Source organism: Euleptes europaea, chromosome 1 (assembly GCF_029931775.1).
Source record: "Euleptes europaea isolate rEulEur1 chromosome 1, rEulEur1.hap1, whole genome shotgun sequence".
Lineage (NCBI taxonomy): Eukaryota > Metazoa > Chordata > Lepidosauria > Squamata > Sphaerodactylidae > Euleptes > Euleptes europaea.
This window is the reverse complement of record NC_079312.1, coordinates 121,756,798-121,774,454: the sequence shown is the minus strand read 5'-3', so window position 1 is coordinate 121,774,454 and position 17,657 is coordinate 121,756,798. Positions and strand designations below refer to the sequence as shown.

The 17,657-nt window shown below is 42.1% G+C and overlaps 1 protein-coding gene across 1 annotated transcript in view; it reads left to right on the top strand.

Moving 5' to 3' along the window:
- Positions 1-515: 515 nt before the first annotated feature.
- The window catches only part of TBCD (tubulin folding cofactor D), a 186,685-nt gene continuing 169,543 nt past the window's right edge, over positions 516-17,657 (top strand). The window contains exons 1-7 of the mRNA XM_056848257.1: positions 516-570; positions 7,967-8,155; positions 10,653-10,703; positions 12,878-12,975; positions 14,460-14,561; positions 15,159-15,305; positions 16,163-16,218. Of these exons, the coding sequence (XP_056704235.1) occupies positions 516-570; positions 7,967-8,155; positions 10,653-10,703; positions 12,878-12,975; positions 14,460-14,561; positions 15,159-15,305; positions 16,163-16,218 (698 nt within the window). The remainder of the gene's footprint in view (positions 571-7,966; positions 8,156-10,652; positions 10,704-12,877; positions 12,976-14,459; positions 14,562-15,158; positions 15,306-16,162; positions 16,219-17,657) is intronic.

The following is a 17,657-nucleotide window of genomic DNA, read 5'->3' as shown; positions in this document are numbered from 1 at the left end:
GGCAGAAAAACAGTATACACACTGTTATTTGAGAGAATGAATTCTATGACAAACGTATAAGCACTGTCCACTAGATAGCCAAATGCTTCTTTGTGGTTCTTTCTTGTCCAGTCCCATTATTGAACATTAGTGTTCAGCCAATCCTGTTTTGGGATTTTTAAGAGCAACACGTTAATTCCAGAAGACCCAGAGGCAAAAATACACTGTCCGCAAACCCTTTGAATGCTTGGAATTGCTTGCATGAATGCCGTCTGGGGCTCCTGACTTTCCCCCCTCACTAATTGCAGCTCTTTGTCCTGCATCACAAACTGGTTTTAAACTTCCCTCCATTTCAGAAGTAGCGTGTCAAATACAGGAGGCAAGGAATCCCCAAGGCAAGGAATTCCTGTTTTACACATGCAGTTCACCCTGTGGACTTGAGAATTACAACCATAAGTTAAAGTCCAAAACTGATTTATTTTGGAATGAGCGTTTATCAAAGTTTTCTCCTCTTTCTGTCTGAACAAGCTTGAATAATGGCTTGTAATAGCTTGGCAACAGTGGGAGAAGCAGAAAAAACATCTCTTGCAGGTAGGTGACCTAATACACTGTCCTCTCCTCCTTTGACCATACCTACTTGGTCCTACCCTTTCTCACCTTTGATCAAGATTTTTGGCCTGTATTCTGGTCAGTAAGGTTTGAAGCTTTCCTCCAACTTAAGCAGAGCCAGTGAAGTTGGAGAAAGCCTCTAAGGTTGGAGAAAGGCTTTGGAGTTTGCTGAATGGATAGGATGTTCTTTACAGATATGAGGAAATATTCTGCAATTGAATTATCCTTAACAAATGGAAACTCCCACATACTTTGAATTAAGAGGCAGAGGGCAAAACTGCGGCAGCCTGACCACAGAGACCTGGCATTTGAAAATTAAGGTTGCCCCCCCTCTTCTTTTGATAGTATTCCGAAAAAACAGTAAAACCTCCTCGAAACCTCTGAAAGCTTTTAGCACATGCTTGTGTTCCCATATAACTGGTAATCCTTGCTGCAATACTCTGTACCTCATTGTCATTAGAAACAGGATGGCAAATTTGCAGCCTGAGACTTGCTGTAGGAGCACACAAGCACTTGTGACTGGGTCTGCTAACAGGTATACCGACCTACCATCACGCAATTAAGTGTACACTGCAACAATATTGCATTAGCATTAAATGCAGATATTCTAGTGCAAACACTTTAGGGCTGGATTATGTGGTGTTATTACGGAAGTTAATAAGGGTCTTGAGTGGTGTAGGCAATGCTACTAACGCACCTTTATTAATTCTAATGTTGTTCTTCCCCATGTAATGTTCATCCCAGAGAAATAAGGTTGCCAGCCTTCAGGTAGGGCCTGGAGATTACCTGGAATTACAACTGATCTCCAGACAGCAGAGATCAGTTCCCCCTAGAGAAAATGGCTGCTTTGCAGGGTGGTCTCTACGGCATTATACCCCACTGAGGTCTTTCCCCTCCCCAAACCCTGACCTCCCAAGGCCCTACCCCCACATCCCCATGAATTTCCCAACCCAGAGTTGAAAGCATAAATACTGTTCATATAACTAACTGTCTCTTCTGGCTAAGTAGCATCTACTAGAAATGCATCAAAGAAATCAGAGTTTGCGTATTCATTGTACCTCATCTCAAGCTACTGTTTCCCACAACCCCTCTTGTTATTTAGTCATTTGGCCATTATTGTTTTTTATGCGTATTTGCATTTTTTAAACAATCTATCTTTTCATTTCCATAGATTAAAAATTATGTTCAGATTATACTTGATAGCAGTAGATCACTGCACCTGGGTTAGGTTACCCTTCTCCAACAGAAAACAGGGATATTGATAAAAAATTAAGCAAATATATATTAGAATAAATTTATAATATAATAAAACAAATATACATTTTGATAAGAAATCAATAGTTTCCTATCATGCTTGATACCATTAAATCAGTGCTGTTGCATAAAATTTATAATATTAACTGAAAGGGAAATTATTATATTATTGCTCTTTTGCTAAAGGAACTGTGGCTCTTACATCCTTTTTGAGTGTAGCATGCGTCTCTCATTTTGTTAAACCAAATAAAGGATAATTAAGTACATGTATACACTCACAACTATTTCATGAATCAGGCCAGTATTCCATACCACTGAAAGGTATGCAATTAATGTCTGAAACATGTTGGAACTATTGTAAAACGAGCTCACTTTTCTTTAGTGTTAACACTGTGGCTGTCAAATCAGGCAAAATAATGCCAGTATATCATAACTGTATAAAATAAGTTCAGAAACAAAATCTGAGGCGTGAAGTATATACTTTTCATAGTGTGTGCCATGTAATGATAGAATGCTAACATTTTATCATACAAACTAACATTTCCTCTTTTCAGTTAATCACCATTATAATCACAAATTGTCATCTTTGTGACTTAAATGGAGTGTTGAAATAATCTTTGTTTATGCCAGGAAAACCGGTATTACAGCAATCACAATTAATCTCATAACAAACTTGCTTGCATTACGTAGAATTTGAAAGTAAGTTGCTATGCCACCCTTACTTTGTATACAATATGAAATTGAAGTGTGTGTGCACTGCAATGGAATCTGAATAAAATGCTGTAGTTACTTGGACTAGTTGTAATTATGGAATTTCTGTACTGATCTTAGCAAGGTTAGAATCATACAACTGCTTCCTCTTCACAGATATATAATTCAAATGCATGAAAAAGTTGCTAAAGTTCAAAGCTGTTGCCCTGAAAAATCTTGGAGAACAAAAGAAAATAACATAGCCTTGCAGGTGAATAAGAATTGCCTTGCTGGGTCAGACCTTGGCAGTGACATACGTGAGAAAAATCAATTGCCTGTACTCTAGTACATACAACTCTTTCTTTCAACTGTCCCCATGAATTACCAATTTCCAGGTGGGGTCTGGAGATCTCCCAGAATTACAACTGGTCTACGGAGATCAATTCCCCTGGAGAAAAGGCTGGTTTGGAGGAGGGCCTGTATGGCATTATACCTGGCAGTCTCTTCCTTCCCAAACCTTGCCCTCCCCAGGTTCCACCTCCAAATTTCCAGGAATTTCCCAACCTGGAATGGGCAACCCTAATTAGGTAGACTAAATAACATAAATAAATAAATAAATCCATGGAACACTCTCACCTTTCTTTACAGAAACAGGAATATCATCTAAAATACTTGTGTGAATACAGAGCACATGTCCATTATCAGCGACTGCTGACTTCAAATTAAAGACAAGGACTTCGATGCAAATTAAATGCCATTGCTCCCAATTTTAGACATAAGCCCCGGTAAATCTCTTTTAGAAATCGCATCTGTCTCCATCTCCCTTTATGGGGAGGGGAGGGGGACAACAGCCTTTTTATTTCGCTCTATAGCCGATCATACTGTCATCCCCGGGCTTCCGTTTCTCAGCGGTGCTCACCCAGTGCCCGCTGATACTTTTTCAGCTTTCAAAAATGATGTGGTAAAAATGGTTCGTAGAGGAGAAGGAGACCCAAGACCGTTGTTTGCAAGAAAACAGTTATTTATTCGGAGCAGCTGCTACCCAGAGCACTCTACTGAGTAAAAATCTCTGAGCCCCGATTGTACTGAGGAAGGGCTATTTATCCAAATTCAAGATACGACAACCCATCAACATTCAGGGTAAAGCTGATAGCACTCCGGACATGGAGGCGGCAGTAGAGTAACAGTTTCACCCAGTTCTTGTTATGGTTTATTGTAACCCTCCATGACTCTTGCCCCAATTACGACAGACATAGACACAAGAGATATCCTGCCCAGCAACAAGCTGTTCCCTGGCTGTCCTAATACATCTTGTGTGTGTGTGTGTGTTAAGTGCCATCAAGTTGCTTCTGACTCATGGCGACCCTATGAATGAAAGTCCTCCAAAATGTCCTATCTTTGACAGCCTTGCTCAGATCTTGCAAATTGAAGGCTGTGGCTTCCTTTATTGAGTCATTTTACAGAAAGGAAAACAGATTATTGCAAATTGCTAAATCAGTGGATCTTCCATAGTCAGGGGAAGTCTACCCTGCTGTCTCAAAAACAATTACTACTATTATTCTCACGGCGCTAGTCTTGATTTACTGGGTCCCGGACCCTCCTTTCCAGCAGCATGCGCAAGAAGATAGATTTCGTGCAAAAAGACACTTTCGCTGCCAGTTTGATGCTTTTAATCTAAGCAAAGGATAAGAAACGTGTAGCGTTGAAAAGGAGGAGCCGTCAGTAAAACAGAACAGGGGGAAGAAAGAAGAGAGGGGGACGCCTTGGTTTCCCGACTAGCAACCACCCGGTTTGCTTTCGGAGCTTCCGGCCGGTTCCGCCGCTCTCTTCCCTCTTCATCCTGGCTCCGCCTGTTCCCAGAAGCGGAACGCGGACAGCTCGGGTCTTTTGTCCCCCGTGAGACGCCGTAGCGCAGCGGTGCGGGCCGGGCAGGCGGTAAGAAGCAGCCGGGTTGCCAAGGTAATGGGGAGTCTTGAGTGATGGAGCAGAAAGGTCTCGCGCCCGTCGGGGTCTTTTGTCCCCCGTGAGACGCCGTAGCGCAGCGGTGCGGGCCGGGCAGGCGGTCAGAAGCAGCCGGGTTGCCAAGGTGATGGGGAGTCTTGAGTGATGGAGCAGAAAGGTCTCGCGCCCGTCGGGGTCTTTTGTCCCCCGTGAGACGCCGTAGCGCAGCGGTGCGGGCCGGGCAGGCGGTCAGAAGCAGCCGGGTTGCCAAGGTGATGGGGAGTCTTGAGTGATGGAGCAGAAAGGTCTCGCGCCCGTCGGGGTCTTTTGTCCCCCGTGAGACGCCGTAGCGCAGCGGTGCGGGCCGGGCAGGCGGTAAGAAGCAGCCGGGTTGCCAAGGTGATGGGGAGTCTTGAGTGATGGAGCCCCCGTCGGGGTTGCCTGAGGGATAGTAGGGTTTGGGGGGAGGAGGAGGAGAATAGGGCGGGAGGATACGGGGGGGGGGTTGGGTCTCTCCGGAGTGTGGGAAAGGGAGCGGTGTGGTCCATGGAGGAAGCTTTCGTAGGCCTGCATGGGGGATGATGAGGATGCTGGCGGTGCGCGTGGCCCAGCAAGGATGCATTTGGGAAAGGGTGCGAGGGTGTCTCGAGAAAGTGCATTGCCTGGGTCGCAGTTTGCAAGCGTCGCCTGCCGCAACCCGTACCTTCTCATCTGTATTGTTGCAGTAAAACAGGGGTTCGCGGGGGAGAAGGAGACCCAAGATCGTTATCAAGAAAACAGTTTGTTTGCAGCTGCCGACTCAGAGGCCCTAATGGGCAGACGTCTCTGAGTCCCGATTATACTGGGGAAGAGAGATTTATCCAGATTCAAGTGATGACGATACATCAACAAGTTGTGCATATCTGATTCTATTACAGGCAGAAAGGCGACTCAGGACAGTTGCAGTTTCATCCAGTTTCTCCTTTCATTGTTTATCGTTCACTCTGACACTTCATGACTCTTAGCCCAGTGACCCAGTGCACAGAGCATGCTTGTAGCTAGGCAGAAATTCCTTCCCTGGCAGTCTGGAAGCCAATTATTACCAGGAGATCTCTGGGGTACTGTCACATTCCCCCCTTGTGAAGAATGTCCATGCTAAGGGCATATTAATCACACCTACACCTGTAAATCATCATGACTATGCAGAGACATAAGAGCAATGGCAGCTTTCTGTTTCCACCATACTTTTTATCACAAAATAGACATTCCAGAACCCTCTTATCTCGGCCATGAAACATATAAAGAATGGATGGGAGGGAGGCTGTATGAGCCTGTGCAGAATACCGAGTTTTTAGTAATGGCAACCAGTCCTCGGATACATCTTGGATTTCGAGGGAAGGGTTTCCCCAGCCTGGTTAGCCTGGTTTGGCTCACGCTTCTCAGGGTTTGGGAGCTAAGCAGGGGTCACCCACAGTCAGTACTTGGATGTGAGACCACCAAGGAAGACTGGGCTGTGCAGAGGAAGCCAATAGCAAACCACGTCTGCTCATCTCATGCCTGGGATGCCCTGTGGAAGGGGTTGTTATGAATCGGTTACAACTTGATGGCACATTTCTCTTCTTCCAGGTCATGTATGTGTGGGTTTGAAGCCAGGTTAGCTTTAAGTAGCCCAGTATGTTTTTGTTTAGAAAGAGCATGTAATTTCTCAAGGAATCTTAATGATCCACATCTTGCATATTATATTCAGTGACATTTCCTTAAGATTTTTGGAAAAGTCACATTAAATTAAGAAAAAAATATTTTATTGGTTAATTTTTAGAAAGATGCATTAATTAATTAATTACATTTCTACCCTGCTCTCTCCAACCCAAAGGTCGGGCTCAGAGTGGCTGTTATGATCTAGCTTGGCATGAACTCCACAGAAACACCAACCTTCAGTGGGCCTAGCATTAGTCTGTGGCTAAGTTCTAGCCTCTGAGGCATAGGGAAACATTTTTCTCAGAGCTTTGCTGCATTCACACTGCTGTGCATGTGTAGAGTGCCATCAGGTTGCCACTGACTTATGGCAACTTGGTTGGTTTTTCGAGGCAAGAGACTAACAGGTGGTTTGCCATTGCCTTCCTCTGCATAGCGGCCCAGATATTCCTTAGGGGTCTCCCATCCACATACTAACCCAGGCCGACCCTGCTTAGCTTCTGAGATCTGACAAGAGCAGGCTATTTCCCTGTCTTTGCTTACTTTAAATACAGAGGAATTCACAATAACAATGGGACATCAAGAATTACTATATCACTGTAGCATTATAACTGTCTATTCCTGTGATCTTCGAGTTCTCTGAATTACTAGCTTTCATAAAAAAGTGTAAGTCTGTAGTCCTTTTCATTATGGAGATATACATATCTGTGCGAGAAAAAGAGCTATAGCTTATGTTTTTAAAAGAAAGAAAGGTGGGGAAATTGAGGAACTAGTAGATAGTGGTAATCGATTATTCTAATGCTATAATGGCCCTGACCTGGATGGCCCAGGGGAGCCTGATCTGTCAGATCTCAGAAGCTAAGCAGGGTCAGCCTTGGTTAGTATTTGGATGGGAGACCACCAAGGAATACCAGGGTTGTTGTGCAGAGGAAGGCACTGGCAAACCACCTCTGTTAGTCTCTTGCCATGAAAACCCCAAAAGGGGTCGCCATAAGTCGGCTGTGACTTGACGGCACTTTACACACACACACAATGCTATAATGATCTAGCAGTTACTGATTTTTTAAGTGTTCCAGTGGTGTGGGGGGAAATAGCAGCTGTGAAGAAGTTTGTTTTTATACCCCGATTTTCTCTAAGGAGTCTCAAAGAGGCATATAATCTCCTTCCCTTCCTCTCCCCACAACAGGCACCTTGTGAGGTAGGTGGGGCTGAGAGAGTTCTGAGATAACTGTGACTGGCTTAAGGTCACCCAGCAGGCTTCATGTGGAGAAGTGGGGAATCAAACCTGGTTCTCCAGATTAGAGTCCACCTCTCTTAACCACTATACCATGCTGGCTGAAAGGGAGGGGGTGAGGCAAGGAGCATGATGCTGATGCAGGTGGGAGCTTAAAATGCTTACCCTCTCAACCACACAGCACACAAAGGTACTTTGTCTGAAATCCCCTCCAAAATATTGTATTAAACCAGGTTTGGGAAAGATCAGAACAAATCAGGAGAAAACCTGGAAAGTGGTTGATCAGGGAACATCATACGGATTCACCAAAAAAGCTGCTACAGTTTGGCTGTGAAAGCAGAGTAACTATATGGAAGCAGCCAGAGTTGGGGACAGATGGGAGTTTGGCAATGCACATGTCAAACTTGGTACACAGAAGGAGAAAAAGTTTCCTTTTGTACTGTCATGGATATTTGGGGAACTAAAGTGCGTTTAAATCCAGAAGCTTTAACTTCTGTATTGAATTGTAGCTATTTTGTGTGAGAGGTGAGGCAGATTTAATACTTTAACTGCCACAGTAAATGCTGATTTGCTTTGTATTTCCAGACAGGAAATCACCATTGGAGCTGGAGATGGTTTTAAAGGAGATAAATGGCGATGAGCCTGATGTCATTGCCAGGGGAAACATACTAGAGAGTTTTACAGAGAGTAAAGAAGCACGGGAGTTGATTAACAGTCTCAGTTTATGTCATGATGGCTTGATATTGCAAGAAACAATAATTCAGAAATTTACAGGTATGTATTTTCACTTCTGATAATGTACCACTGATACTGCAACATTGTATTTAGATTTAGATAAATGCCTAAGAGTGACAAGTCCTAGTTCAAATCTTGCCTCATTCAGGAAGTTAGTCTTAGTGGTTTTAGGCAAACCGTATTATCACTCTTCCTGAGCCTTCTACCTTCCCATCTGCAGTATGGAGACAGTAATGTGTGTGATTTTTATTTCAGAGTCCTGAAACCATGATTACTTTCTCAAAATCAATTACTTTTTAACCATTTTATTGCTAATATAAATCCAGGAATTTCCACTGACGTTTTCTAAAACCTCAGCAAAGTCTTTTGTTATCATTTCTGTTACCTCATCTTAATCAGTATTAAGCATATTTACTTCAAACAGTCCCTCCCCCCCCCAAAAAAAAGCACCTTGTGAGGTAGGTGAGGCTGAGAGAGTTCTGAGAGAACTGTGACTAGCCCAAGGTCACCCAGCAAGCTTCATGTGGAAGAGTGGGGAATCAAACCTGGTTATCCAGACTAGAATCCGCTGCTCATGTAGAGAAGCAGGGAATCAAACCCGGTTCTCTAGATTACAGTCTGCCACTTTTAACCACTGCATCTTCCTGGCTCTTAAATGATGGGAAACCTGGTAACTCTATTTTATTTATATACAACAACAATCTTGTCATGGCTTTAATAAAATTATGAGCAACTGTGAAGAATTTAGGATTAGATTTTGTGGTAAAAATAATTAGAAAATGTGATCATTAATATACAAAACCTTGAAGGCTGGAAAATGAGTCTGGGTCCAAAATTTTGGGTTACCTGCTAGAGGCAAAGAAAATTTGTCGAGACTAACAGGTTTACAGTGGAATGCTAAGCTTGGTTGGGCTTACTCTCAGGAAGGTGCCCTTAAGATTGCACTGTTAGTATAACATAGAAGAGTTGTCATCAGATGTATAGTGAAACCTTAGTTGGCATACATGCATGCAGACATGAATATAGAAGGAAAACATTGTGAACAGTGGGATTCAAAGGCTATGAAGTGCCAAAAGTATACTTTGTGACACATTAAAAAAATTGAAGTATGCCACATGGGCATAGTAAAGGTAAAGGTCCCCTGTGCAAGCACCAGATCATTCCTGACCCATGGGGTGACGTCATATCCCGACGTTTTCTAGGCAGACTTTTGTTTGTGGGGTGGTTTGCCCGTGCCTTCCCCAGTCATCTTCCCTTTACCCCCAGCAAGCTGGGTACTCATTTTACCGACCTCGGAAGGATGGAAGGCTGAGTCAACCTCAAGCCGGCTACCTGAAACCAACTTCCATTGGGATCGAACTCAGGTCGTGAGCAGAGTTTGGACTGCAGTACTGCAACTTACCACTCTGCGCCACGCATAGTAACTATTCACAATAGATGTAAACTGGTATTAACAGTCTTCCCAGTTACATTAACTTAAACACCTGTGGTTATTGAGAAATTGATTGTCTGTGGCTAACAGTATTAAAAATACTGATGAATTCTAATTCAGTAACAGACGGATGGTCAACAGCAGAGTGTTGTGTTAGATTGAACTGTTTTTCCACTGGTTTCATAGTGTTGCCACTTTTTGTCTTGGAGCATATCCTTACCTATCAGGGTTCTTCAAATATTTCGTTGACCTTGGACTGCCACCTAGTGATTGGTTAGTTTTGTACAATAGAAATGCATTGCTAATAACTGAACGAGTGTACTCCCACATAGTTGCATTGTTGCAAGTTTAGTTTGTCTAACAGATGTCAGTAATATATACAGTAGCAGTAACCTTTGCCATCGGTATCATAGGCTTATAATTCTGTTGTTAGTGTCTGACTCTATGTAGTATGGAACAGGGAAGTACAAGTGTGGGCCCCCTCTGGGAAAGGGAGTGGCTTAGTGCTTGGGTAGAGGTAGGGCAGAGAGAGGTGGGTTTGTTTCTTTGTTTTGTTCTGCAGCTGCAGCACTGGATTGCTTTAAAGTCGTCATGTGTGGGTGAAACTTAGAGGGACCTGGTAGAGGCTGTCATGGAGCTTCAAAGCTCTCTAGATGTTACATGGGGCCACCCCTGAGACCCTGCCTAATCCCAGTAATGGGTTTGGGTCATGAAAGAAAGGTGTATGTATTTCCCTTCCCTCCAGGCCACATTCATTCCCTGTATCCCAGGCATTTTAGTAATGGGTTGGGCCTGAAGAGTGAAGTGGTTGGGGAGGAGTGAACTTGCTCTTCCCTCCTTGTCTTGAAACCCGCTATGTGGGTTTTTTCCCCTTAAGTTGAAAGAAGTCAAGTTTCAACCTTGATTTTCTTAGGGTTTCAATTTAAATGGTGCTGTCTTATTGATATAACTGTTAAATGCTGTTCAGAACAAAAAAGCTACTGTAGTTTCATTGTAGGGATGTATATACAGCTAACTTGATCATCTCGTTTGTTTTCAGATTTATTATTATTTCATAATATTAGTAAATTGTCTATTTTCACTGAATGTGCTTTTATATTCTAGTTATAATGAACATGTATCAGGAACAACCTCACCTTTTGGACCCACACTTAGGTAGGTTTGGTTTTGTTCTCTCATATGAACTTGTACAGAATGTCATACTTCTGGTCCTCATGGACAATGACAGAAGAAGTTTTGTCCTCTAGTGAGAGGTGGCCAACTGCTTCAGCCTGGGGCATTTGCTGCTTGGGATTCCTCTTTGCTTCCCAGCAATTTTGCCAGGAGTGTTTTTGCCATGTGCCTCCAGATGTTGCTAGAGATGGTTCCCTAAAAAGTGGCGCTCCTGGCTTGCAGGTATCACCTGACCTCAGAGCCTACTGGTGTGGCTTGTCATCCTTCACGTCAGTTTTTCCTTTCCCAAAGAGAGGGTCAATGTTAGATTAAAAGCACTGCACAGCCTTCTTTTGTGCTACTTGCACTTAGGGTAGTGTCAAGAGACCATATCTGAACTGATTTCAAAGCAAGCAGCACAAAAAAGTATTTTTCAAAAAAAGCATTCACCCTTCTCTTTGGGAAATGAAAGATCACACCATAACTTTGAGTCACGGTAGAAACCTCTGGGTTGATTTACTTCCCAAAACAGCTGTCTGCAAGCAGTGATTCCCAGCACCCTGGATGTTGATAGAGACATAAAACCATTTCTTTACTCTCAGGCGGCCCACCAGGTTATAGATTGACCTGCTGTCCCTACCCATAACAAGACTGTGAGTGTGAAGTGTAGCTGATGCCTTTTCTGATAGATGAGAGGCATTACTGCTGGGTAACAACCAATGAGGCTACTCCTGCATGATCTGGCTGGGGAAATGTCAGGAGGGGCTAAGAGAAAATAAGAGCTTGAGTCTGGATGTGTGTCTTACATGGGAAAACTAAGTACACTGAAAGATCTGAGTGTTATACATACCAATACCAAAACCTTTGATGGCATAAAAAAGAAACCTTAAGTTATACAATAAAATATTACATATGGCTCGAATAATGTTGCAAACATAAACAATATTCAACCCTGAGTTTTGTCCTGTCGTACCTTTATGACACTCTTAAGGTATTTTACCACTTTCTCAATTGCGTTGGGAGAGTGATTATTCAAGAGAAAAGACACCTTTGCAGGGTCAGATAATCCAGTCTTGTTTACCAAGATAGGTGTTAACAGTTTGGATCAAATTTCATCATAATAAGAGCAATAGAAAAGCATATGTGAAATTGTTTCAATACAACTCTTCCCACAGGGGCAATTCCTTGATGAGTGGGGTAGATTTTGAAATCTCCCATACAAAATTGAAGATGGCATGATATTAAATCTCACAGAGTGATATACATTTAGAATAACTGTTGTGCCATATTTTGCCTTACTGCACTGTGTTCTTCAGCTGAAGGTGATAGGGTAGTGGTTGTAGCATATTGCAAATGCTTTCATTTTAAAACAAATAGTAAAAGATTGCAGTTGGAATATGGGATACTAGACATCCGTATTTACCATTTGAAGCTGACTTTCCGTTCTGTCCTCCTGTGACCCTGTGCAAGGAGAGCCAAAGGTCTTGGGAGTGACAGGTAGGTCCAAGCCTCACCTGGGACTCTAGTTTTTAGCAGTTTGAGTTCCTTGCATTTGCTGAAGAGGAGGAGTGGGCGCTGAGGATCAAACCTTTGGCTGCTCTTCTGTTAAAACAGGCATGCCACATACAGACACCTTCAGGTCTTGCAGTTTTTCCACACTCATTTTAAGATAGACAAAGGTTATAAGAACCCAGTTCATTCACAGAAAAATTCTGAAAACAATAGTAGTTAATACCTTTTTATTAGGACCAATCACACCATCACAGAACAGTAAAGAAGCTTTCATGTTCCCCCGAATTCTTCATGAAACTAGATGTTCAGTGCAAAAAGAGGGGAAAAAAAGAAGGGTGGGTAAGTTCAGTTCATCATTGAGAAAGCCTTATCTGCTGAAGACTTAAGTGGATTAGATGGTGCTGGATGCAGGATAGGTTTTAAGATGTACAGAAAGCTACTGGGACAAAGAAGCACAGTATCTTTTATAGTATGTTCCTGTGCCAATGAAAGAGGGTTGCACACATCTTGGTTTTACTGCAAAGATGTCTTTTAAAGTTGTCCTCATAATTGATATTGGCATGTTTCTTAAGACTTTGCCTTAAGATGCATGCATGTTAAAAATAGTTAGACGTGACTTTAAATATTTTGCAGACTAATTCTTCCCCCCTCCCCCATTTCTCTAGAGTGGATGTTGACTTCACTACTAGATATTATCCGGGATGAATCATCTCCACCTTCTCTTGTCCATCTGTCTTTCAAGTTCCTCTACATCATTTCAAAGGTACAATAAATTGCAGTATACAGGTTGGGTATCCCCTATCTGGACATCCAAAATCTGGGCTGACCCAAAATCTAGACATTTGGAGCCGACATGCAGGCAGTTCTCCACCGCAATCCAACTCCATGTGGGGTTCGACTGCAGCAGGGAGGGATGCTAAACTGAAATCTGGGTGTGCTGCAAGCGAGCCTAGACTTCAGTGTAGCTTATCTCCCTGCTGAACTGCAGCTATGGTGGGGATGCTAAACTGAAGTCTAGGCCCACTCGCAGCAAGCCCAGACTTCAGTTTAGCATCCCCACCACAGCTGAAGTTTGACTGTGGTGGAGAGGGAACCTAAACTCAAGTCTAGGCTCGCTGCGAGCAGGCCTAGACGTCAGTTTAGTTTCCTTCCCCACTGCAGTCAAGCTTCCGATCCAAAATACGGACCACTTCTGGTCCCAAGCTGTCTGGATGAGGGATACTCAACCTGTATTATAAAAAAGTATATCCACAATTGGGAGAAGTGGGAAAAGGGCAACCAATTGGGGAAAAAATGAGACAAGGAATAATTATCTTGGTAGCTAATGTTGGAGTTGCTTTTATGATGTTGACTGTAAGGAATGATAAGTGATTTTGTTAAAATTGTTTGCTTGATTATTTTGTTGGTGATCTGAAGGGACACAATACAGCCACCTCGCTGAAGCGAAAGAGGCCAATCTTTTTAGGTGGGAAAATGCTTGGGAAACTCATGAGCTCTGTGGTGGAAGAAAGGCAGAGTCTGAATTCCAGTTATAAGCAAACGTTCTTATTTTAGCTTAGCCCCGGCCTATTTTTCTTGTGCTGCATGGAATTAAAAACAGCTTGAAGATACCAAGGCAGTCAAAACATAAAACAGTGTTGGATTCCTTTAGGGAGGAAAGCTGACCATTTTATGTGTCTTGTTGATAATATATCTCTAAACTGTCAGTACCTCTGGGTTTCCCAGCATATGTGTTGGTAGCCCGGTTGGTATTTCTGACAGGGGGGTGGTTGTGCTGCTCACCATTTACTTAGGCTGAAAGATGAAGTACTTTGGGAAGAAAGGGATATGTAAGTGCCAGGAAGGTGGAAGTGGCGACAGAGAAGTGACAAAGCTGCTCAAACATGTTAGTGAGAAGAAGATGGGTAGTTGATTACTAAATGAGGCTTATAGGTTTGGTGCTTGGCAAATTACTAATTCATTTATTCAGCAGTATGATTTAGCATCTGAGAAATGAGATCTCACTCACAAAAGCTCTGATTAATGTTTAAAGTGCTGCTGGACTTCCATTAGATTTAGAAGGGGCTGTGATTTTTGGTTTTGTTTGTTTGAAAACTATTCCTATAAAGCAAAAGTATATCACGGTTTCTCTCAAATCCCATTTTCTGGAGTTCACCGATGGCTGTATTCAACCCACTGCATGCAAAAATATTTTCAAACTCTTCGTTACCATAATTGTTAAGGCCCTGTTAAAATGTTTATTACCAGGTGCGAGGGTATAAAACTTTTCTGCGACTGTTTCCTCATGAAGTAGTTGACATACACCCAGTCTTAGATATGCTTGTGCGTCAGAATCCAAAAGACTACGAGGTGAGTACTATGTCTTTCACACACCTAAGCACTTAGGATAATTAAATAAAAGCTGTACAACTGTACATTAAGGAAAACATGGATGGAAAGATGGGGCTGGGTATTAACACATATTTGGTTAGAAGGTGGCATTGCACATTCTTGTGATTTGCACTTGTTTCTAAATATTTGGATAAATGTCATTTCAAAACTGCAAGAAAATCCGCTTTTGGAGACTTCCTTTTTATAGTTTTTTATGCGTTTATTTACAGTAAGTTAATTTCTACCTTTATTAGCACGTGTCTTCAGAAACCACAGATGTGTTTGGCAGGAAACACTGAGATGGGGTTTAGGCTTATTGTCATGGCCAGCAACCATTGACTCAGATTTATTTCAATGTAGTCCTTCCAAGTTTTAAAAATTCATGGTGGAATTGTCGTACGAAGATTTTAAATTTGTCTATGGCTGTCTTATTTTAAATAATCGGTTTTTTGCATTTGGAAGTAGCTTTCACACATTGATGTTACAGTCATTCTGGGAACATGGACTATCATTTTTATAACTTGTTATATTTTTGCATAAGAAGAAAATGAAAATATTTTTGTATGGCCTTTTTAGACCTGGGAGACTCGCTACATGCTCCTGTTGTGGCTGTCTGTAACATGCTTGATCCCTTTTGATTTGGCACGACTAGATGGAAATCTTTCCTCCCTAGAAGGATGCACCCGAGTGCCAATAATGGATCGCATTCTCACAGTAGCAAAAGTGAGTATTTGATTTTGTCTGTAACGATTTTCTTGAGCTTGTGGAAATAGAATGCATATTGTGTTTTGCCGAAGGTCTCTGCGGGCCAGTTAATTTACAGTGTAATCCAAAGCAGAGTTACACCCTGACTTCAGTGTGTTGGAACTGGGCCTTGGAGACCTAGGTTAAAGCTTCACAGTATGTGTGACCTTGTGTGCTTTTTGGCAAATCAGTATTTTTAATCTGAATGCTTCCCATGTAAGATGGGAGCAGTAATAGCTTACAACACAAGTTAAAGAAAACTTTTTAAAATATACTTTTAAAACGAAAAAAAATATATGGCTGTCTCTTTTGGAAAATAATATACACCCTTTCAAAGACAGGTCCAATAAACCTTCTTTCGAAAGTTCTCTGTGTGGCATAGAATGGTATTTCCAGTGCTGCAGGATTAATTTTGGGGCATTGCTGGCCCCTGAGATATCATTTTAGTCTGAGAGTCATCACCCCTGCTCCACTTCATAAGCTCCTGCTTGTTTGGGAATGGGAAAACAAGAGCGGATGCTTTACTCTCTTTGTCACTGAGGGAATAGATGCCCTGAGGTTCAGGGCTTCGAAGCATGTTGGTAGCAGTGAGAGACAGGGTACCAATTGGTCACTGAAGTTCCTTTGTAGATTTGCTGCAGTATTCAGTCCTGCACTTCTCCTGTGTGCTAGCTTAAATCTTTGTAGAGAGAATGTATATTCAAGCACCCATTCTGGTTTTCCCTCATCCTCACTCACTTGGCTGCAAAGAATGTGCTTACAAAACATTGTGTGCACACAGAATACTTCCCCAGTACTGGCAAGGTCGTCTAACACCGTTTTGTTTGTCTTTTTAGTCTTATCTAGTTGTCAGTGACAAGGCTCGAGATGCAGCTGCAGTATTGATATCAAAGTAAGTCCCTTACAGCGTTTAATATCTTTTTAAAAAGTTTCTGAAATATTATGTTTAACATTTCTAGGATGGTATACTGATTTGACATCTAAACAAAGGCCCTGCCGTGTCATGGCAGTTGATTATTCCTTGTTTGGATGATAATAATAGTTGCCATTTAAAAAAAAATATTGCCACTTACACTCACTATTTATTTAAAAGTTTCTGTGTTGTCTTTATGCTGGGACCTGACATTCAAAATGGCCTGTAAATTCATTAAAAAAATTAAGGCGGGTCAGCAGTCAACAACAAAATTCCTGTTGCAGTACCAGTTAAAATATTCAAACAGCATCATTATTAGCAACAGAAAGGGGGAAGAAAAAACCCATACCCAGAATTAAACCCCAAAGCCATGGCTGAGTAGGGCAGCTTGCCTTGAACCTAAGCAGAGTTGCACTATTCTAAGTTTGTGGACATACAGAGCACCTGAAGCTGCTTTATACTGAATTAGAACATCAAGATCAGTATTGTCAGACTGGCAGCAACTCTCCAGGGTTTTACGTCACCTGATCAGATCATATGAAGTTTATTGTATAAGGCCATAGGCTGTTACAATCTAAAATAATATAACACCAAGTTAAAATATACAAAACCAGAATCATTAAAAAAATACAAAAATTAAGAAATTAAAATATGCCCATTCGGCTCTATCTAGCGTTACGACCTTTTGTGATTTGCTTCGCCCTGATTTTCTTTCTTGGCGGCCAGGCCAAACAGTGCAATTTTCCAGGAAATATAAGGGTCCGTATCTGATAACAGATTAATCTGTCAACATCAGATGATGATTGTGACTCTGAAAGAACGTTTTGACGAAAACTTGTTCTGGGGCTCATTATATAAAGACACCTTGAACCTAAAAGATGACAGGCGGTACTGTGAACTTCTTTGGGGAAGGGATTTTGTAGGAACAAACGAAAATACACCCACCTAACGTCTGAAGATGGGATGGCATGGAGGAGAATCTGCCATGGGATGGCATGGAGGAGAATCTGTCATAATGATCTCAGCTAGTGGGTAGGTTTGTATGGGAGCAGGAAGTCCTTCAGAAACCCCGATCTGAGGTGTTTTTTTAGGATGCTATAAGTCACCAACAGCAGTATTGTTCCCAGAAACAAAAAGGGAGCAATTAAAATCTCTTGAGCTCTTAAAACAAATGCTAGTTGCATTGAGCTTTTGTTAGTAACCTCTTCTCCACATGCAGTACTAGTTTCCAAAGACTTTTCAAATATTGCCTTATACACACACACACACACATATCTGTAGTGCATTGCAGTGGTCAAGCCTGTGGTTTATTCAGTCATGGTTATCTGTGACAAAATCATCCTTTCAAAGGAAGGGTCACAGCCAGCATACCAGCCACAGTTGGTAGAAGATGCTGTGTCCTGTGGATAACACTTCTG